Raw genomic sequence first — 24,126 nt, 5'->3', positions numbered from 1 at the left:
AAGGAGCATGTAAGGAAGCCACTTCTGTAAGGCAGCCATGTGATGCTCATGTGATCTCAAGGGACTTTCTTTGACTACTACTAAAAAGCTTATTTTTAATATCCGCGCTTCAATATTTTACCTGTCAAACCTCCAGCTACCTCAAGAGTACAAATTTGTTTGAGAACTGCTGGGTTTATGGTACACCTGTTCTAGCATCTGTAGGCAAGCATGATATACGTTTAAATGATACATACTAAAATAATAATTGCTGTGTAGATGACAAATACATTGCTTATAGTTATGAGACACACTGGGGCTTCTTGTTCACATTTTTCAGCTGCTTATACAAACAGTTTTATTGACTTCCTTCAGGTTAATGCTCTGTCTAAATTGAAATAGGTACTTCAGATCTTTCTTGAGTAAAGATAGACTTATTCACATGCTTCAGGTTGTGGTTTTTTTTCCCCTGCATTGCAGACTTTAGATCGAAGAATGCATTTTAGAATAGCTTTAAATTCTCTGTTGCACTGTTAATAAAATACTGACTTCTGTGTAGGTTGGTCAATTCATACATTCAGTCATTTTGCTGGGGTTCTGTTCTGAGAATTAATAGACTGATAAGCATGTGAACATGCACTGTGGGCAAATTTCATGCTTGTCAGGATTTCAGGATTTCAGATTTCTCAGAATTTCAAAATAATTTAGCTCAATCAGTCCACACAGAATAAATACAGCTATTTGACATCTCCTTAGCCCAACCCTTTACTTTGTCACACAGAGCGCAGAATTTTGTGCAACCGAGTACGTTAACAAGCTCACTTTCTATCTCAGGAAATATAAATAAAACTTGAACAAATGAAGTGTAATTCTTTTCACTCATTTGTTAAAGTGGCAAGTGCTCTCTGTTATATTTTACAGTTTTTGTCACATCTGCAATATGTTTTAAGCACAGCTTCTGTTGCTAGCACTACTTTCTGAATTCAGAGTCTGATTGTTGTTCCTCATATCCATATATGAAAGAGATCTCACTCTTTTGTTTGAAAAGGAAATATAGATCCCCCATATCCAGTGCTTCAAAGTTTAAGGTCTCTGTTGAGGGAGGTGATGAAGATGAGTTGGATCATAAAACACAGTGGGCAACTCATAAAAGGGACTAATTCTTCCTTCTTCAGAGAGATGACTTGCGTAGGTGAATAGAGAAAAAATCATTTTCGCAAGATGGGATTATGAACCTGAGTATTCTTTTACTTCTTTTTGAAGAGAAATTGGGTAGACACTCAAAGGCTTGGGTGAGCTCAAATGATAAACAAGAATACAGACAGGACTATTTACCATGACAAATACTTTAAAAGAAACATTGCTCAGAATACTTGCAGAACTCCATACGGTGGCTACTCCACCCTACTTTTCTGAAGAGCACAGAAAAGCAATGGTTTGAGGCTTATACTCAGTCCTTTTTCTTTCCTTTCTGAATACCATGTACCGAAGTTACATTGAAAAAGAGCTTGGAAAATCCCCTGCAATCAAACCCAGTGTTTCTGACCATGCAATGAATAAGCAAGATGGCTTAATGCAAAAACAAACACTTGGACAGCAAATGAGGGGAATATTTTTGTTCTGCACAGCAGACTGTCCAGAGGGCAGATGTACTGAAGTTACCAGAGCTCTCTAACCTGTGTACTGTCTACTCAGTTTGAAGCAGTAAAGGATGGTTTTAGGATTGGGAAAAGGCTCTCTACCACCCCACTGTTTATGCAGGCATCTTCTGACACCTATGACCTATAACTGGAAAGAAATGTGGCTTGTGATGCCCTGAAATGTCTGATTTTCATTTTGTGGAACAACACTCATGTTGCTCTACGCGCTATTTCAATAGATAAATTTTGCCGTAGACTAGAATAGATATTATTTCAAATAAATGCTCTTTATATTTATTCATAAATGCTCAAAGACATTTATGAGTCACAGATTTTAAGATCAAAGGGCTAGAAATAAAATTAGTAGTTACCCTGCACTAGTCTGTAGACACTATTTAACTCTACTCCTGGTGGAGAAAACTGGCTGTCATAGATTACCACAGACTAGGAGTTCCCACGGTCCTCAGATCAAGTTCAAATACAAGTCCTTTTAGAATGCTTTGAAACAACTCTGATGATATTATCTTTTTAATTTAATTTGGTACTAGTTGTGGCATCTGATGTTTGGTAGACAGTTCTTTTTGGTTAGTAAGCAATAGAAAGCCCTAGTAACTTTACTCAGTTTCTGCTCTGAATATCTGTCAAGATTGGTGGTCTTTCTTCATACTTGGGTGAACTGACTCCATTTTGTTAGGAGCTCTAGAAGTCATAGGGCAACTGAGGATTAAGATATTAAAACGCATCATTAAAATAAATATTCTTTGGAACTCAATTACACAGGTTGAAGCCCAAGACTTACAAACTTTTAAATGTTCTTTTGAAGGATTAAGATTAAAATTATGCACATATGTATGATAGCATCAGAGACTGGGTATTGCGTAAAATGTCTGGAATACCACCACTCCCCCGACCCCCCCTTTTTTGGTTAGCTTGAGCACTACAGGTTCATTAATTTGGAGCTGAAAACACAGGTTCAGACCTAGATAATGAATAAAGTCAGGCTCAGCATTTAAAATCCTCATGGCAGTCTTTGTTTATCACACTGATTATCAGGAGTAACATTTTTAAATGCCCTGGATCCTTAGGTATTATTGATTTTAATTGAGATTTAAAAATAGGATTTAAATTATTTCAGAGTCCCAGTGCTCCAGAAAATTCGTATTTTTCTCCCTTCATAATACACTATATAATTAAGTTCACACAAGTCATCTGACAGGAACCATTCAGTACAAGCAAATCTGAGGAAGCCAAGGCTCAGACAGCCCTCAGCAATCATGTCTACATTACAAACACACTCAGAAGACACAAGCCTGGACCCAGTGGTTGCCATTCATACAAATTTTTAACTATGCTTCACATTGTCTTACATGTATCATATATTCACCTAGAATTGCACATTACTTAGGTAACTCCCATGAAATTTTATCTCTTTCCTAGCCCTGTTTTGAGTTTTTCTTTTTCTTCTTAAATTAAAGTTAGATTTCAATTAACAGCTACCTTTGCAGATGCTTGTAATGATTCCCCGCCCCGACTTCCACTGATGGGTACAGAAAAAACAGCATCAAGCACAGCTGCACTAATGCAAAAGGAAGCATTTGTTGGTACTGAATATCTGTTTTTCATTTATTTCCCTTTTGTGTACACAACGGAGGAACTGTAACAGTGGTAAGCACTATACCAGCTTCAGTTATTTTTATGGCTCCCCCTTTACCTCACTAGCCAATCTACTTTCTGGTATGGCAATGCTAACACAAAATAAAACAAAGAAAACACTGACCTCAAATGCCTATGTTAGCTATTCAGATGAACTAGTTTTTTTTTAGCTACAGAATACACATTCTTCAAATAGCGTAGTTCTCATCCCACACAAGCAACCACACCTGAATGGATGTGCTAATCATTTTTTCCATTAGGTTACCAAGGATCTGTCTGCATTCTCTGCTTTATGGGCTCTTGGGAAATCAGTCCAGGGGTTGGCAAAGTCAGATGAAAAAAGGTCCTTATTCTATTATTTTTATTCTCAGATCCAATGGACACCAGTGCTCTCATTTGCACACTTACGCCTGTAGAAGTACCAGCATTTCTACAGAGGCTGTGCTCCCTCCTCACAGTATGGATAAATAGGGAAGGGATGAGAGGAGGAGTTTGCAGCCCTTGCAGGGGAGCATTAAGTAGCCTGATGGAGTTTTTAGAACCGTTGTTGCTGGAGAAAGCTTTACTGTCTCTTACTCCAATTAATTTTCCCAGTTGTTTCAATTAAATCCAATAGAAAAGACAATTTTAGCGAGGAACCTCCGCAAATTCACTAAGGAAGTTAGATAGAGATCCTTTCATGTTCAGGGTAGTTTCTTCTCACATATCACCACCCATAATCCTGAACTGAACAGGAAAAATTTACTGACTATACTGACAGTGCAGGAACTTGTGTAGTCTCCCTCCTATGCTCCAAGATCTTAACTGGTTTCCTATGCTAGCAGGAGTGAAAAGTTTATAGGGAGCTGATACATGAAATGTGTAATTTTTGCATCATTTTTTGATCACAAATGAACTCTAGGCCATTTTTTTACTGATGTTTGTTTCTTCTTCTTTTCCACTAGTTTTTCAAGTTTTGCAATACAAACACAGTCTTAAAAGAGCAACTCGCTATGGATTCACACAATGAGCTATGTAAATATTACTGAAACTAAAATATTTATACACTTTTATTGTTACTAGTGTGTCATTAATTTCCATGGTTAAAATAACAAGTATTTGCGTAATGAATACTTCATTAAAAATTAAATTCCCTCAAAAACTTCATTGTTGTTACTTTCATTATTATTCAGATTATCATAATTCACAGGAAGTAATTATTATAATTCTTAATCTCAATTTTAATATTCAGAACTACTTTCCTATTAATTGTAATTTAAATGAATTTTTAAAGACTGCATGTGAGAGTAGCATAGCAAAAATACTAAGGGTGGCATGAATTTATTTTGTACTTGATTCCTAAACAAGTGATTTGCACATTTTTTTCTCTTAATTTTCCTTCTGTGTTTTGAGTAAGCATCTGTAGTAACTAATAATAATTTTCTAGATATCAAAGAAGTTATTCAAGCATTTACATTCCTAGACTTTTAGCTGCTTCCTTTAGTCACACTGACAACTGCTTTTCTGTATAGTATGCAGAATTAGAACTTTGGATTACTTGAATTCTGCAGGAAGATAATTCCCCCAAAGGACAGATTTCTCTCTCTTTCTTCTGTTTAGAAATATATTTTATATATTGCTGCTTTCCAATAAAAACTACTGACCCCAAACTTCAAGAATCAGGGATAATTTAAAACATAACAATAAATGTTGGGGGTTGGATGGAAAGAAAAGAAGAGGGAAACCTGTCCCCTCAGACAGTTAGCTATGTATGTAGCTTAAATGTATTAAGACATTTCTGGTTTTGAGGTATACAGATCAAGAGTTATAAGTATGTTAGGAAAGAGCAGTACAGTAATCTACCACTCGTGTCTGTTTTTTTTGTATATGCATTTAGAATTTTATAGTATTTATGCTATCATATAAATTGTCAAAAGTTACATGAAGCTCGAACTGGAGAGCTAATTCTACCACCTCTCAAAGGGATTTCACTTTGGAAACCTTGTCCTCAAAGCTAATGTTTATTTTCCTCTCCTGTTGTTCTTTGCATAACAAATCCAGTTCTTTTTCTTCCTCCCAGCACCACTTATTGATTGAGCTGCTGTCCTGGGAAATGAATCAACGAGGTTTGTGTTTGTTCTTGCCTCTGTGTAAGACAGTGTGGAAGCAGTGGGGCCTGTTGCTTTATAATTACTGCATCTTCTGCTCGTGGAGGCCCAATGCTTGTTTTTGCCTGGCATCCTGAATGCTCTGGGTAAGTGCAGCTTCTGATTGCAGTCCTGATTGCGTAGAGAGGACTCTCTCAGACAGCATGCTGGGTCCAGCAGGCTGAATGCTCTCAACAGCACTCCGGGAAGCCTGCTGGGTTCTTCTTTTCTCACTCCTTCTGTACATAACCATCTGTCTTGTGCACCAGACAGGTAGTTTCACCTTGCCAGGCAGCAAGGAAACCCATTCCTGCTTCAGAACAGCTGAGAAGAGAGGTACTTCTGTGAACTAACCATGTCATCTACCAGCATGTGAATGAACCAAAATGTATGTGGTTTCCCATGTAAAGATGCTCTTCCGAAGCAGCAATGCATCGACTGCAAAGAGACTATTTGCAGTCAGAAACTCAGAGAGCACTTAGGGCACAGCAGGTCAGTCAAGCTGTGCGCCTTAGCATAGCTACCACAGTACCACCTGGACACAGAGATATTAATTCCCTTGAGGAAACCATACTCTTCGTTCATCTAATATTTCTTACTTTTAAGGTAGACTGAAAGTAGCAGTTTCCCCTAGCAAAGCACAATATTCAAATAATTTGTTGTTTAAAATGAAACGAAACATTTAATAATAATAGAAACCTTCCCTGCTTTCAGTAACTGGACAGAAACCCACCCTTTCTCCATCATCTTTTCTAGTTATTGCCCAGACCTAACGCAGTTCCAAACCTAAATTAAAAACCTCAACACATTTCCTGAGAAGACTGACCCAGAGTATTCTCTCATCTACTCAGCAGCAGGTGATCACGTGAATCCTTTATATCATCAGTCCTGATTAGAAATGACAAGTGCCAGCTATTCTTGGCTTTAAAGGGGCTGTTCCCATTATACAGATGATAAATGTTTCTGTGCTGACAAGCCTTCATTCTTTCACATCAAAGTCCGACTACCATAAGACAAATCTTTGTCAGCTCTATATCACTATTGCCTTACTCAGAATAAAGGTCTAATGTGTCATTTTTCATCCACTTACAAAACAGTGAACTATGGAGAAAACTAAGCAAAGACAATGACTGCAATTGCTCTGAGTGAACTGCAGAGGTGGGTTTCCTTCTTGCTTGATCAGGAAGTCAGAAGATTCTCTTTCCATAACAGAGGCCAACACCTGTGTAACATCCTACTCTGACAAGTGTTTGAGATAGATCTACTGAGACAAATGTTACTGTCCTGTTTATTAAAAAAACGTATCTAAGCACTTCTGTCTTTTCCAGCAATGCTATTCACTTATGTTCCAAGTGCTTTAGAAACAGCAATCACACAGCATGTGCACCACGTGAAGTCTGTGTCCTTACAAAACACTTCACAAATGAGAAAACTGCAGCACTGAAATACCTGGTGTTGGAAAAATAAATAATAATCAAGGTCCATCTGTCTACACGAGATAATGCAAGAGGCTACAAATATATGACAGCTCCATGACTAACATTCCCAAGAAACTATCACTGTGCTGGAAATGGCTTTCATCTAAATTCTGAGCCCTATTTCTTTTTTTCCCCCAACTGCATAGCTTCCTATAATTGGTTACACTAACACAGTTCACAGAATACCTTTGGAAAGAAAATGTTTCTGACAGTCACTTCCCAATTTTTATAGGCAATGACGTCAGAGGCAGAGATTTCCAAAGCAATCAATCATTCTAAAAAGTATCCTAGGAAGTTAACAAACTTTCACATCCAAAAAGTGTCAGATCACAAGAGGTGGTCTTTTTGACTAAACAATTTTACAACACTGAATACTTGCACTTAAGTGCTTGTCAGCAATTCCAATAAATGAGTCTACTTTTTTTGAAGTATGTGGTATATTTTTATAGTAATAAAACCTCAGAAGTGTATGCAAAACCTATAAGCACTTTGCAAAAACAGAAGCTAGACATGTTTACTAAACAATCCATTTGATATTATTTGTTTGCCTCTGTTACGAATTAATTTCCTAAAGTGTATCAAGAATTACAGTATTCCAATATACTGAACAACCTTCACAGGTGGTCCAAAGCTGCCTCTTGAGTTTTTCTTTTTTTTAATTAATCAAACAAACAGTAGTAAATGATGGATTATTTATTGAAAATTCAATCACCCATGTATAAGCAAAATTTGGGGAAATTAATATCATCAGATATCTAGGATACTTCTTTTCCACAACCGATTTTACATCAAATTTACCTTGATAATTTAACATTAAGAAATGAAAATGCTTCAGCACTTACAACAAGTACATGCTATATATTCTACAACAGCTGCAAGTTTTCAACATAACATATAACAGAGAAACAATGATATGAAAGAAAAATTAAAGGAACAAAATACGAACTACAAAAGATGAATAAATATCAACAGTTGAAAACCGTAAGAATAAAAATGAACAAGTGGGGAGGCCAATCCTGCACTTGTATAAAATAGTTTCAAATTACTATTATGAGTTTAAAAAAAAAAAAGTATTAAAAGTGGATTCCCACAGAGTCATTGGTTTTACGGTCAAAAGGACTCAGTGCAACCATCCAGTGTGATTTTCCCCAGACTGTGTATCTCCTGTACCAAATAAAACCTCTTTATGCATGTGCAAGTAAATATTTTAAAAATTATGTTTACTGATAGAGAGTCTTTGCATAGCAGAGAATCTCACGATCTCCTGTGGCAGCTTCCTTCTCTGGTAAAATGTTGCAGTCCATTTGCTTGGTAAATCTGTCTAGTACATGTTCAACCTTGAGACTGTAGAGCCTTGTGTCATAAAAACAGGTTCTTTCCAAGCAGGTAATAGGAATGATTTATACCCTAACTCTACCTTCTGAATAGAAAATTTTTGACTTATGGAAGAAATGTAAAGGACTCAAAGCTGAGGGGAGGCTACTTCTGCTGTGTTTTTTTAACTTTTGGATCAATCCTTTCATCTATCACTTCTACCCTTCTTTACCATTTATCATTTAGCAACAGCGTGAGCAAACCACTGGGTGTAGGAAGCATGTCTGAACAAGAGGCTGAAAAAATTCACAGCACATGCAACAAAACAGAGCAGAGGTGAAGAAGGAAAAAGCATGGGAGAAATGTATTTGCTGAATGGCATCTTGGTCCCTATGCTCTACTGTGTAAGTAAGGACCTTCCCACCGAGACAGCCAGTTTGTATTTTAAAGATTCTTTATGAACACCAAAGCATGCTTGCCTGGAGTACAGTTATTTTTCACTAATTGTAGAACCAGCTGTATCTTTTTCTTCAAGGCTAAATCCAAGTCCAATTGACTCTGGCAAGCATTTGTTAGTTATTTAATTGCTAGTTAGTGATTTTGGTAAAATTTAGATCTGGTGCTTAAGAGTATAATTCCCCATTGATTAACAACTTATGCACAGTTTATTGCTGTGCAGGATTGGCTCCCCCATCTTACAGTTTCTGAAATGGCAGGACTAGAAACCTTTATTAGTAACCAATTTTAATCTACGTGAAACAGCTGGAGTAAAACACAAGGCAGCACACTGCACATATAGTAACAGGACATCTTACAGGATGGTTTTATTTTACCAGGAAAAATCAATTCAACCAGTTTCTTCCATAACTTGCTGAGAATAGTGTAAGGCTTGTGAAAGCTGATGTGGTCACCCAATACTCAAAGGTATCTCAATTTTATGTGTTTATTGTTAATGCTTTAAGTGGAGACAATTTATTCACACACAGGGAATACTGTAAACTATACTGGCTGAAAAGCTGAAATCCAAAAACATCATGCTTTCTCTTAAACTTCATACACAGTAAAACACCAGCAGAGTGAATGAAGCCCTATAACTGCATGTACTAACCCTTAGTGAGGAAGAAACTTGAATTAGAATTCAGCGCCAAGATTAGCAAATATTTTCATCCAGATGTATATTAGTATCTCTCACAACTGCATAATTTGGTATGGCATTTCAATCTGCTCAAAACCAATGATGATCAGACCAGGGATTCTAATTTGCTGAAACCATTCTAGTTATCAGCTAAAAATCTCACACACACATCTGTTGCAAAAGACCAGTGAGCATTTAAATCATTACTAAAGTATTAAAGATCATATCAAAGCTAGAAGAAATTAAAAAAAATTGTTACTGGGCTATTATTCCAAGACCTTAAACACAGATTCAATTGTAAGCTTGAGAACACGGTTCTTAAAATTACCTGAAATCTGAGCTGGATCGAACTAAGCATACACAGATGCGGTTTTCTGAAGGTGTGTCGGAGGCTGTTCAGGCCAGTTTGGTAGACCCAGCAGTTAAAATAAATAGCTGTTTTTGTGAATTCACATTCGAAAACTGTCTCCACTATGCTCCGCTCCCTAATATTTCTCTTTCCTTAGGAAACACATTGCTTATGCTTAAACTGGTGAGGAAATACCAGTCCTCTTCGTCCTGCTAGTCATGCAGATCTAGATTTCCCTGTCTAGCAGGTATGAACAGCATGAAAACATATGGGAAAAGAGGCACGAGAAGTCTCTGACTCTATGGAACGGATGGTATGAAGCTTCTGTCACTGAAGCAGTGTCTAGTACTGCTCTGTCCTCTGTTTATCCCCGCTGTGGAAGTCCAGCCCATGCTCAAACCTAGGGATGACTCAGACTGTTTTGGATATCTCTACAGAACAAGGGACAGGAAAACTTCTATATAAATAGCATAGCAGTTAAAAAAACCCAAACCCAAAACCAAAGAAACCCAACCCCAACACACCCCACCATTTAATTTTTTTTGTTTCCCTCAAATTCCAGCCAGGGAAGATGAGCTTGGATTTCAAGGTTAATAAAGACAGTGTTGGAGACTGGTGTTTTTCCCACTGGTAGCCTGTCATGCATCCTGTCATCCATGCACGGGCCTCCTTTTCTTGCTTGCAACAATAAACAAATAATTTCTATTTCTGAATTCTACTTGCTGGTGCCTCTTCAGTTTTGCTAGCAACCAACAGCAACACAGATACATCTACTGGTGACCTAAGCACAGGGCAGCCAGCAAAGAACATTTTAGACTTCAAGCATTTTTAGCCTCTCTCTCTTCCTTCACAAGATTCCCAACATACATACAAAAATCTGCTAACAAGAGCAGGACAGGTCCTGTTCCTTAATAGATGGTCATTTTGAAGGACAAGGTATTTTGCTAACAGGAAAATGTTAATTGTTCTTGTTAAGCAGTGACTTTCATGATGTACTATTTAATTAACAAACCTAATTTATATTTGCACAGTGAGCCATAAGGGTGACGATATGTTCCTGGAAGATTTTTTAGTAATTAAATTTTATAGCTTCCTAAGCATCTTATTCTCTATGCTCAAAGGAAAATATTGACAACTTTTTTTTTTTTTTTCTTCCAGACTCTGCTGATAAACAGGATGCTCTGCCACAAACTATAAAAGAGAAATGAAAATATCACATTAACGCTTTTGGAACACATTACTTACTGTGGTGGCACAGTGGATGTCTTTCCATACATTGGCTTCCCTGGAGAGATCTGAGACTTCAAAAAGGTTATCAAGAATAACTTCCCCAATCATGTCATGTCTAGAAAATCTGTCAAAATCATAAACACTGAAATGCAATTTCCTGTTGCTGAGTTGATCATAGGCTACAGGAAACTGAAATGTTTCATCAAAGACAGGATTTAATGTCTTTCTGTGAACTCGTGTCTGAAACTTCTTTTTCCTATCTGGAAGCAGATAAATCTTAACGTAGGGGTCAGATGTTCCTGTGAAGTCTTTAGCAGGCAGATCTAAGGCTTTGACAATTGTGACAGCCAGAAGTTCATTCTCATAATCAAACCGGAGAGTGAAGTTAAGTTTTCCACATGTTTTTAGATCTTCTTGTTGCCCATCAGAATCCACAGACTTCTGTTTGTAGAGTTCCGGTTTTATTCTCCCAATGCTGGTTGTTGTCTCTCCCCTTTGCAAAATTGGATCTGTTCCCATGTTAAAATCAACACTGGACACTTGCATCTGTCTTGGCAAGTGCCTCCTGAAAGAATTGTGCCTGCACACACACACATACACATAAAAAATGAGCCATGGTTATCTCTGGGAAAAGACCTGGCTATTACTAAGTAGAAAATACAAGAAGATCAAATTAGTAAAGGCTCCTCTCTTTAAAATAATTTTAAAATAATCTCCCCCAAAATGTTTTGCAAATGTTAAAACATCCTTGAGAGGAAATGATCATTCAGAAAGAACTTCTTGGCCTGAGAAACACCCAGTGTCCTGGCAATACATATATTTATAGCCTCATTTTCAGGCTATGCAGCTGAAACTGAATTCAGGTTCTTTCACAGAACAAGCTGACAGTTTCAACACTGTTGATCCCACTGTGCTAGGGCCTGAGTAAAGTATAGTCAGGCAGAAAAAAGATCCCTTGCAGAATTGTCATCAGTACTTCCTCGTTTTGGAGGCAACCCTTGGTGGTCTTACAATTAAATATTTGCCATGCTTCACACTGATCACTGTGAAAGGCCTGAAAAGGCCATGCAGAGCTATGTCTGGAGGTTTTCAGCATAGTGCTTTGCCATCCTTGAACGTTTTATATACACCTGCTTGGTATTTGCTACACTGAGGTACAGGCTGCCTTCTCCAGTCATACTGGGAACACTTCTTCTGGCTGCAATACCTTTCAAAATTTTGGTCAACATTTTTCCGCGGTAGGGTTTTTTTCCCTCTGTTCTCACGCTCTGCAGTGTAGTGTATTAGAAAGCTGATTCCTGTACTCCTACCAAGAAACAACATGTTTAAATCCTTGTAATCCTGAATCCAGTGTTGCATATGTATTTATGGGCTTGTCTTGACTCATGAATGTCAATGTAAATTTGTGCCTTTCCTACCTAGAGTGAAATCAAACAGCTGGTATGCCATGCAGCCTTACAGCAGTATAAAAACACTGGTCAAAAAGCTTCATAGAATTAATCATCACAGGATGCCATTATGACTAGACTGTCCAGTTTATTTTTTGGACATTTTCACATTTCCTTGATACTTCACTACCCCAACAATCTGTACTGGCAAAGCTTACTAACTCCTCCTGCGAGCATACTTAGTTGTCATTAAAAAACAATTTAATTGTCAGAATTTCCTCTGCTTTTTGCAATCAATTGCTTATTAATGCCAAATGCAGCTTTGCCTTATTGCTTGGTTACCCTGTGGTGTTGTGTTCTGAAAACAAGAGGTGTCACAGCTGTGTGCTTCTTTCTTTAAATCAGAAATGCAAATTGTCCATTTGAAAGCAACCAGTACTAATTTCATAGATATTATTTGTATTTTTGCTGTAAGTGAAGTGGTTGCAGAAGGCACGAAGTACAGAACTACTGCAGTTCAGCTGAGCAGAGATAGAGGGTAATCTGCAGCCAGTAAACAATAGACAAGAGTGTTTCCCCTTTTGGCTGTTTCAGTACTGGTAGGTGCAGGGAGCAATACACAGGAACAGGGGAAGGAGAACTTTCATAGTCTAGATTTGAAGTAGCTCCAAAAAATCCAGGTGTTTTCATCTAAAATTTAGATGAACAATACACCCCTCTCACAACACATTCTACCTTTCTTTTTTTACAGACAGACAAGTTGAAAGATTTTCTTTTCTGTTAAACGTTAAAACTCCACGAATTCATAGTATACAATGTCCACATTGGAATGGAGTGAGGAGTGGAAAGGTCCTAACTAGTCAGACCAGTACAATATTGTCTTCAGGGAGTTTCAGGGCTGTCCTTGTGCCTTTGTCCTCTGAGAAGTCTAGCCTCGTAGGTGTGCTAAACACAGGGAAGGAACTGAACTCCACCCGTAATGTAGTGGCAAAAAACATTTGGGCATGCGGCAATTTAGGTAGTAGCTCTCTAGTATCTTTTACTCATAATGAAGTCCAGGAAGACTTGTGCTACTGCTACTTTTATCTGTCTGAATGAAACCTGGCGTTCCTGAGTTCTCCTCACACCTGCAGCTGTAGTACTGAGATGCCCAGATAATCGTGTTCAAACCCTGCCATAGACAAGCAGGAGGGAAAACTGCCTATGCAGGGGAAACAGTGAAGCTGACTGTATGGCATTTCCCGTTTGAGTGGAAACAGATACACGACAAATTCTCTTTTCCTCGACTACTCTTGCATTTATGAAGATCTGTGTTAATACTTGTAAGAGTAACATATAAAACCCCAAATCTATGATTTCTAAGGTACCAATCTTCTTTCAAATTTTCGAACTTTACGCGTTAAGATCCTCTAGTGAACATAGTCATTGTTGCGAGATGTCACTAAGCAAAACAGCGCAGCTGTATGGCTGTTCCCCGTGGGAACCAGCAGCTCTTTTGCTCTAGTAAGCTGAAGTCCTAATTACATAGCGCCTAGAATCTGTTCTGAGTCACAGCATTTCACCAAGACAGCTAATTGGTCTGTTAATTATTAAGATGCTTCATTGTTGTCATGGCAACATATTTATCTCCCTTTGTTCTGCAGTAACAAAGGAATTAATGGCTGTGATAATGAAGTACAAGGATGTCAGGCAACCAGGTTGTGAAAATGCTGCAAAGCTACTCACATGTGCAAATCAGGTTACTTCAACTCCTACTGCTTCTTACATAGCAGTCCTGTAACAGACATGCCTTCCATAACTTAAGAACAAATACATTTTGAGTGACAGTAAATCTCTGTGTAAATCTCTAACATAAAATTGTGCTTGCATAGGAATAATGATAGTATGAAGCTGATTTCTAACTCAGTAAGATTGCCATATATAAGACAAAAGAGAAAGACAGGGTGCTGATTTATGATATGACTTGGGATTTATGAGGGGTGCTTTGGATTAGCTTTCCTAGATGACATCAGACCGATCTTTTGGACCAAATCCAGGAAGGGATACCAGCACTTGTGGTATTTAGAGAGAACAGAGGCTGCTGTCTCCTCCTTGCAATCACTACAGTCAACAGACCTGCGTGTTCTTCTTTAACCTTAACATTCCCAAGCACCTCACTTTTGCCTTTGTGTCCCTTGGGAACCGACTTAGTCTTTGCAGAGCTGAATGACAAGCTCCTCTCCCACCTAATGCTAAAGAGCAAAAAGCATGCCCTTTGAAAATACAGGTGAACATTTGAAGGAAGAAATATCATAGAAGCAATCAACTCTATTACAGAACACTTTCACAAAGCACTGGGAAGACTGGTTCTCAATAATACAGAGCAAAATGCTTGTAAATGAACACCACTGATGCAGGACTTTTATCCTTCTATCGTAGTTTACTGCTTAATTGGGATCAAGGACTAAAGAGCTTTTTTTTTAGCAAGCAAGTCTTTCGTATTATTGGGAACTATGAAAATGATAGAGTTTTGATTAAGCAGAAATTCATCATTTCCCTACACTAACGTGTCTTCATGTTAAATGTACAGTCTATAAAAAGTGATCAGGCACATTTTTATTATTGCTCTGAATGGCTTCTTAAAATCCTTATGCTTTAATTAAAATGACTTAAAATTATTCTATTTCTTTTATTAAGAGCTGATGGCTGCCAGAACCTAACAGAACTGCTTACAACCCTTTTCTTTGCCCCAGCTCAGGTAAGATCAGTGTAGAGGATACAACCCAGACAGCAAACATTTATCTTAGGTCCTTTGTCAACAGCATACAGCTAGGAGATGGTGCATTTGTGCCACTCAGGACTCCTGAGTACAATGAAGCAGTGCTGCACTGAAGGTCGTGCAAGAGAAAGTTATGCTACATCTGTGTCTGCTAATGGCTCCCCTTTATTTAGAGGTCCCCAATGAAGGACACCAGAGACAGTTTTTAGTCTTTTTGTGATCCAACATTCTGCGACACAATGGACGAATAATCCAGAAAGCTGGTCTAAATGTCCAGTCTTCATCTTATACATGATATTCTTGGCAACAATAATTAACAGGGCTGTCAGAAGGTTAAGACTCACTTAAGGAAGGCAGGAGTACAGAAAAAATGCATTTACAAACACAGGACCATTTCTGGGTAATTTTTAAGATGCATCTCATTCTAAACGTGCTTTGTAGCAAGGGTGCAGAGATTTTCAGCAAACTGTAAAGGAAGGTGATCAAACACCCTGCTATTAATTGGCTAAGCTGGGACAACCAGGGTTACTCAAGGCAAAGGAACTGTCCCTCTCAGGAGAGATTTAACTCTGATAATCTAGAGATAATAAAAAGAAAAAGCTTCCTTAGAAAGTTACCAACATGAGCAGAAGGAGTAGGATTGATGGCACGTTTTAATTTTGTAAAACTGTCCTTGGCTTCATGGATATTTTATATGCATTTAGATCCCAGTCCAAATCACTCTAGAGGTCTGCGGGAATACTTTCACAGCCTGAAGCAGATCTGGATCATGTCCCTGGAACTCCTTTCTTCCCCTATAGTACCACAGGGACTATTCAAGTCCATTTGCCAGCCAGCTATTTCTTCTGTCTGTTCAGGAAGTCAGACAGACTGATTACCTACAGATTTACCTGTTGGTACATGATGGATAAAACTCTTCCAATTAATATCCTATTAGCTAATAGCGAGTTGTGTAGTATCTTTGTCATGCTAAGCTGTATCAATTTTGGTCCCTCTGTGTTTAGTGTAACAGTTACAATTTCAAAGTTGTCTTCCCAGTATTTTGGAGACATTCCTCAGAATGGCTTTGATACTGTGCTCCCTCTCTTAGCAGATGGATACAGTAGCTGGAGCCAGGCATAGCCAGGGCAATGTGGCTTAAAGCCAGCTGTACAGTCTCATAATTCAGGAGATGGTTCAGTTGCTAAAGTCAGTTAGACCTTCCCTGGCTGGAGCGCTCTCATTTTTGGGAGCCTCCTGTGGTTGGCCGTTGGCTGTTCCACACTGTTGGAATAGCTGGGAAAAAGCACTTCAGCACTCACCCCCGCAGTGAGAGCACTGAGCTAGCAAAATGCTGTCTCGGGGACTCACAGAAGGCCAGCAAAGTATGTGCCTGCTACATGTAAAGCACGTGTCTTCTCCAGTCTTGTGCCTCCAATGGTTATTGTGATGTGAGCTTTTTTTTTTTTTCCTTTGGTAGTATGTGTTCATGTAGCAAATGTTTTATTGAGGGAAAGCTACTTTTTATACAGTATTTGTATTCTTACTTATGGTATTATGCAACACTTCAGGTGCCTCCCTCAGCCTTCATTTTCCCATTCTTTGTTTATAAAACATTCAGTTCCTTTTTTTTTTCTGATATAGAAAGTGATCTTTGCAGTTCACTGTTTGTTTTCCGTGCATTAAATTTGCTGACAGTATTTGAAGAAAATCTTGTTTGAAACTATAGGTCACTGCACACATCTTCACTACTTTTCAATATAAAGCAGTATCTGAGACAAAATATAAGTTTGTGTCCTCCACTTTAATACAAAACAAGCCACTTCAGCAATGCTACATTCTTGTAATTTATTTAAGGATCTGTATAAAATCTGTACTGCTTTAAGATCAGTCCATAAGAATCTACATTCTTAGACTGGGATTTTAATTCCTTTATAAGTGGCAAACCATGTCTTAAAGAAACACGCCATGAACAACAAATCTGTCATTTATTTAGTGGAGAGGGAAACTTTCATCTGCAAAAGCAACTGCTGAATCTATAAAAAATATCTGTGAAAAGCCAGACTTGCAGTACTTTAAAAAATAACACTGAAATAGATTTTCCTATACATAAAAACCTAAAATGGAAATGCTGAAAGTTGTAACATATGTATTTACAAAATAGTAGAAGACATAGATTTGATGATGTAACTGAAGATACACCATATGTTTCAGAATATTCTGTTCAAAGGACACTGAGGCTTCGCCTTCACATGACTGCTTTTTTACCCATAACTGCTAAGAAGTCAGTGAATAATCCAGGATCCTGGAAATTTTCAGCAGAGTGTTCTGGCTCTGTCTGGTCCCAGGAAATGTGCTACAAACGCGAGTGCCCCTGACTTACCTTGATGATGAAGTGGGCTCAGTGATCTGCCTCTGCATGCGTGCATGTCTGATCAGATGCTCTTTCAGTGCGTTCTGGACCTCTGCTGGTATATCGGGTGAAGTGTGGCTAATTTTCAATGCAGCTTCAAGTACCTTTGTTGTAGGTTTCCCATTTTCTTTAACTTCCTTTTTCTCACTCGTCTCCAAAACCTCTGTAGGAGCACTGGAGTTGCTCTGAGGGACATTACTGGCATTGGAAGTGGGAGGTTTGCTTCTCCACCAGGGCCAACACAACTTCCAAAAGACAAAAAGCGAGACTACCAGCAGGGCGAGCCCGCAGAAGCTGACGACTACTGCTAACAGACTGACTGAGATATCTGCAAGGAATTAGAAACAGAGATCATCGTGACAGACAAACATGGAGAGAAAAAAAAACTAAAAATGACACAGGTAAGGAGATAGAGGCGTTTTGATCATTATCTTGCATAGAGCTTTAAAGTCCTATTTAATGTTTTTTTCCTTTTTGGTATCTAAGCCTGTACCTTTAAAATGTTATCATTCTCTAATATCTATTTCGCAAACACTCCATCAATTGCTGTTCAGGCCAGGGGCCAGTATCTGTACCACTAGCCATGCACTCAGTCAGACTTCTCAGGAAGTAAGAGACTACCCAAACGGTCCCAAATACACCTAGCCATTGTTGTCAAAGGGTATCTGCTCAGGAACACGTTTTGCTGAAAAAGTTAAAACCACAGTCAACGTTTTCTATAAGGTGAACTTGAAGATAGACCAGTTCTAAATTGCAAGGCTGATTTCTTCAGGACTTGACAAATGTATGACTCTGTGTGTTAACTGCTTCAGAAACATGTTAAAACCTAACGTTTAAGTGGCATAAATAGGGATAGGATATAGTCTGTCACAAATAAGAAATTTCTAGGGTTAAACCTTAAGCTCTGGACCAAGACTGAGTTAGACCAAGACAACACATATCCAAAATTCTGCTCTGAAAATGCAGCTGGCTTCAGAGTACACGATATAATGCCCTGAGTTGTACAGAGACCACACGGTACACTTAGCTACCCCTGCTGCCCTGTATTTGACTTCTTCTGCCACAATCAGTTAGCATATCCAACAGCACAGACAAAGATAGGAGAACAAATTTCATACCAATAAAATTCTGTGAACAGACTTGTATTTTAGGAGATGGTGGATCACCAGAAATGCCAGCTGAGCCCTAATTAGGAGCTTTATTCTATGGGACATGTTTCAGTTTGATTTTTCCAGTATAATGTAATATAACTTAAAAAATCCCTTTCCTTTTGAAAAGAGACTGTTGTATGCTTTAAAAGTATTTAATAAACCCTCCTTAAATGTCTCTCAAGCAATGGCTACTGCTGCTTGTTACAAGTTGTGACAGTTTAATAGCTAATATTTTGTATCCATAGCTCCAGGCTACAGGCTGCTAAACTGAACCAGTGGAAAAGTGCAACAAGAGTTTGAGCATATTTTTTCTAGAGGATAACCGGAAGAAAAATAGTCCTCTAGGTATGTATGAGCTCCACAGAGCTCACAGGTCCCATTGAGAGACGAAGATTCCAATAGAAAATTTGGGAACATTTTCTTTATTAATATGTAATATCCAGGTACATCTCTCAGTAACAAACACAGAGCTCAAGGGCCATTCAACATGAAAATGCATGAGAATTAGCAAAAGCAAATAGAAAATGTTTGCAGTCTGGAGATTTGAAAGATGATACAGTTCTGCCTAACCTTACATCATATAAGTCCTGGCCAGTGTCAGGAGGGAGTTGGCTGAGGATGTGCTTCTTGACTTAAAGAGTTTGGCACAAACTGCTGCCCTGCCTTGAACACAAGTATGCCTCCTTGAACATTTCCTGCCAGTCCTGAGAAAGGTGTCCTCCTTTTCTGCCTGTTGTTAAATGTCAAAACACAGCCTTAGAATATGCATGTCAGCTTAATGAGCAAGTCATATGGCAAATTCTGATTTAAGGTGCTTCCATAAAATGAATGGATGCATAATTATATCTAATAATCATGCAACACAAGAAGCAAATGATACTTTTACATATGATTTTTCTAGGTAATTTATCCCCAGTAGGGATTATTAGGCTATCTGGTAATCTACTGTTTACCCTGCTATCCTTCCTGAGACCAGTAATTTTTACTTGCCTTGTGCATGTGCTGCAGCAGACTGTCCTACCTTGACAACAAGAGAAGACATTAAGAGATGCTGAGTTTACAGCTCGTTTCAGTGGTTCGTCACCTCGTTTCAAATTTGTGGGTTTGATTTGTATTTCTGTAGTTTTAATTTACAGTCATTGCTTCTTCCATGTCTTTGTATGAGAGATTAAAAGATATGATATGCTTCATAAGACATGCCTATACAAAATACAGATAAAATAAACTGTGCCAGGAAGCAAACCCAGGACTTGAAACTCAACTGCCTATACTAGTCCCTGGAACGGTTTTGAACTGGGCCAGTTCACACCCTCCCAGCCAATTCCTGGGCATGGATCAGGAATTAGAGTAGGCCAATGATCGTTCTTAATAGGTGGCTTGGATATGGTCCTTCTGTTTCAGCAGGTGACAGACTTGAATAGCACGGAGAGAGGCTCTTACATACAAGCTGGTCTCAGTGCCAGAAAATGGTCATAAGTGAATTTAATATATTAATATAGAGGTATGCCCCACTGAAGGAACTTTTTCTAATAAACTGAACCAGATGAATTTTAAATTAAGCTGGACAAAATATTTTTCCATTCTCAAAGCCTGACAAAAAGTAGAACTCTTGAAACTGTTGATGATCTATCAGAAATTTAAAAAAAAAAAAAAGAAAAGAAAAAGCAATTAGATTTTGGGTCATTTGCAATATTTCCAGCTCAGTTTAGACATAGTTGGTATAATTAGGTTACATTTTGAGAGAAAGGCTCTTAGAACTGAAAATTGTGATTTTTTTTTCATTTAGAAAATGTTGAAACAGGATGTTTTAACAACTTTGACACTGCTGTAAACATTTCAAAACCAGAAATACAAAAATTGATCTCTTCCAGCAGAGTTTCGATTTGATGAATAGATACTATCAGCTGAAAAACATTCCATCAAAGCATTTCTAGCCAATTCTATTTTAAGTTTTTCACTGCAAGACATTTTTCAAGCCTTCAAATAACTTGGTATCTCCTTTCAACACCTACTCCCGTACTTCTAAGATTTTTCTGTATTTCCATTAAACTATTTCAAATTCTAAGTCACTCCCAAAATCTTTACAGAAAATGTATACTTTATAGCCTTAAAACAATCACATGAAACATCTGAAGTCTCAAGAGCAAAGGAGCTAATTCTACAAACAGCTGTACAAATTATAGTCTCCATTTTTGCTATTTTACTAATAAATTAAACCACCTCACATATTGTACTTCATAATACAACCAATACTTAAACAGAAACATGAAATATTTTAATTGCCAGGAATTTGACCAAAAAATAGTGCATTACAAAAAAAAAGTATTTAATTACATTTACTGCCATTATTGCTAAAAAGCAATCGGTATGCCATATACATTGACATAAAAAGCATATTGCTTAATTTCCTCACTTCTGACAGTCACTCAATTGAGCAGTTATGAGAGATTTGCTGTTATGTGAAGACTGAAATAATCTGTAGAAAAATCATCTTTGCGTGCACTGGATACGTCTCATATGACCTTTCTATAGGAGGTTTGGTTTAAGAATACAAAACATCAAGAGACAGTTCTGCAGACTAAGAGTTTCCTCACATCCTTGCCAAGGAAACCTGGCTGGGAAGGAAAATGGATACTGAGGGACGGATGTGTCATCAGACCAGGGTTGCACTTCACATATGTAAGTATTATTTAAAGATGTAGAACTAGTGACAAAGACTGCCTAAGTTTTTAGAGGCAGAAGGATATATACTCACTCTGACAACGTTAATTGCCATCATTGTAAACAATGTTCTCACTGGTCTCTGGTATGAAGGAAGAGAAAAATCATCCAGAACTACAAGCAGTTGTTTGACGATTCTTTTTCTGAACTGGTAATTGCAGTTTGTATTCAATGCTACACATTTGCACAGAACAGGACACCTTTCTGAATATTCATCTGGACATGTAGCATTATGCTTTTGCCATTCCTGTTCTCACGCTGTGTAAACTCAGGAATGTGCAGAAAATCCTCTTTCTCACACACCACCTTCTGATCAGTGTGAAATCTTCCAGTGACTTAATGGAGTTACCATTTCACTCCTAGTGATCTTCCTTTACTGACCTCTATCCTTAATGTCATCTTCATAGTCTTGATAAAATTCTGTAACTGAAAGAAAGTGTCTTCTTTCCTCATGGTTTTCTAGTTAAAACTAATCTTTCAAGATAAGGAATTTTGGACAATTTCATATTTCACATTTGAGAAAGGCATGTCTATTTGTTAAGTGTGTGAATTCTATTTACCTCAAAATCTCTCTGCATTTTTTACAAATATCCTCAGAAACACTTCCACCATAAGAGGCTCCTTGATAGCCAGTCTTTCATATTAGGCAAGTACTTCAGAAACATCCCCAACTTTTTTCTCGATGCTAGGGAATATTTTGAGCAATGGTTTCTGTACTACAGCTTCCAACAATTTGTTTGAAATTTGCCTCAGAAAAGTTCTGCCCATGAATCAATTTGCAAACATGCACATTGGCAGACTTCCATTTCCAAACCAAATTAAGTTTATTTACATTTTAGTCAGTGCCCTGAGAGCATATGCCCCTTGATGCTTAACTTTGAAAAATGTACTCCACAAATCCATGATCTTGAATGGAGAGAGAGAGACCAGGTAGTGCTGTGAAGTAGCTGCCTATGTGTATAAGGGGTAGGCACATGTCTGATGTGGACCATGCTAAAGAGAGAGTACTCTTGCCAGCAAAGGAACAGGGGGAAAGGAACGCCTGGAAAAAAAGGGGGTTATATTCTCTTTTGACTCACCTCTTTGTTCTATATCTGATCTTGGTTCTCTCAAATACTTAAAGTACAATGTCTCTGTAACTTTTTTCAAACATATTTTTCTTTAACTTTTAATTTGTTCTCTTGTTGATCAGCTATAAGGAACTTCACCCTTTCCATAGCGACCATTCTAAAAGGAACTCTTGTGTCTGGAATATCAGGAGTCAGCTCAACAAGATAAATTAATGTGTCTGATCTTCTAGCATTTGGAAGCAGGAGCTTTATCAATTATAAAAGGTCTGGGACCAATAAATCTCCCTTACCCCCATGTATATGAACTAGTTGGTCTAACCTGTCACTTCTGCTGTTCAGTCTTCCCTGGGGAAATTTGAAGAACATAAAAAGTTGCTGGTGTTCATTTTCACTTGGCATTAGTACATCCTCCACAATTACCTCTGTTTCATCCAAATCCCTGCAGATGGGGATGTAATGCTTTAGTGTGCCTCAGAAAGTGGCAGGTGCAGAGTCTTGTATTTTCCTGAACCTGTCAAAACACGTGACTTAAATTTCAAATGGCAAAAATAGCCTTTCACTTAAAAGTCTTCAGGTGATCTCCTCTCCTGTTCTCATGGAGAAACATACTTTGAAGATCCTCCTCAAATCTTTTGACTCTAGCCCTATTGCGAATGTGTTCCCTCCTATGCTGTTAATTCAGTCTGATGTCTGAATTTGTCCAAAACAGTCATCACCACCTACTGGCTGGTATACCACTTCTTGATGCTAGCAGAGCTCTATGGCAGCACGTTTCTTGACAGTAAGAGAATCAAATGAAGTCAGGTATCACTGTGATTTACTACATGATTACAGCACATAAAAATATTACTCTCTTGTCAAAATAATTTTATCTAAGTTATATTATTTATGAATGCACCTGATAATCTATATCTGTCCAACCACAAATGGAATGTCCTCTTTTGCCATTTCAAACTCCATGTACAGGACTTTAGATTACGTGATGTACAGCAGATACAGGGTATTTCCCAAAAGCTTATTAGCCTTCTCCTAGCCCACGTTACCTTCTGTTTTACAGAAATCAGAAGGAATCTTTCACAACAGCTGTGTATTTATGAGCCTCAGTACATGACGTGTGTGCTGTGTGTAACTAGAGGATGGCTCTCAGTTTTGCCTGACTGGGTCATCGTGTTTTGCCTGCAGTCTAGGAAGCAAAAGATGTTGCACTGAACATTGGACTCCTCTCTAACACACCAAATGTAAGTCATTTGTCTCCACTTCCAAGGCTTTTTTTCTGGTCTACCTACTTTCCTACTTGTTAACTCTCACTGAATCTCAATAGGAGGCAACTCCCATCTCTGCTCAAGCCATGTCTGCCCCCCTTGCTTTCCATTAAATGAAAAAACAACTTTGGGCTTGGTCCCATGCTGCTCTCACACTTGTGAGGATGACTCTGTGAACATCTGCAAAAAAACCTCATTATCCTCTTTCAGACAAGAAAACAAAATGAAAACATATCATAAGCCCACTGGACTATCATTAATCATAAGCATGCCATAGCTGTAACAAGGTTCACACAGCTCAAGTGTCATTTTTTAATTGTCATGGTTATGTTTATTCTTACCCAGCATTATATAATGAACATCTCACACATATGATGAGACCCAGCAAAACACTGTGTCTCTTTCTCTTCATCATTAGAGATTTGTCCTCCAGCTGTTATAACCGTTCCTGTATTTTTCATCTGTATTTCTTTGCAAAAT

The 24,126-nt window shown here is 38.1% G+C and overlaps 1 protein-coding gene across 1 annotated transcript in view; it reads right to left on the bottom strand.

Annotated features, from left to right (window-relative positions):
• SYT10 (synaptotagmin 10) overlaps nucleotides 1–24,126 on the bottom strand; it is a 34,802-nt gene that overhangs the window by 4,395 nt on the left and 6,281 nt on the right. Inside the window, exons 2-3 of the mRNA XM_068401533.1 lie at nucleotides 17,413–17,770; nucleotides 10,920–11,484 (exon numbers count right to left, since the gene is read on the bottom strand). Coding sequence (XP_068257634.1) covers nucleotides 10,920–11,484; nucleotides 17,413–17,770 — 923 coding nt within the window. The remainder of the gene's footprint in view (nucleotides 1–10,919; nucleotides 11,485–17,412; nucleotides 17,771–24,126) is intronic.

The sequence above is a fragment of the Nyctibius grandis genome, chromosome 5, assembly GCF_013368605.1.
Source record: "Nyctibius grandis isolate bNycGra1 chromosome 5, bNycGra1.pri, whole genome shotgun sequence".
Lineage (NCBI taxonomy): Eukaryota > Metazoa > Chordata > Aves > Nyctibiiformes > Nyctibiidae > Nyctibius > Nyctibius grandis.
This window is presented reverse-complemented; position numbering and strand designations above follow the sequence as displayed.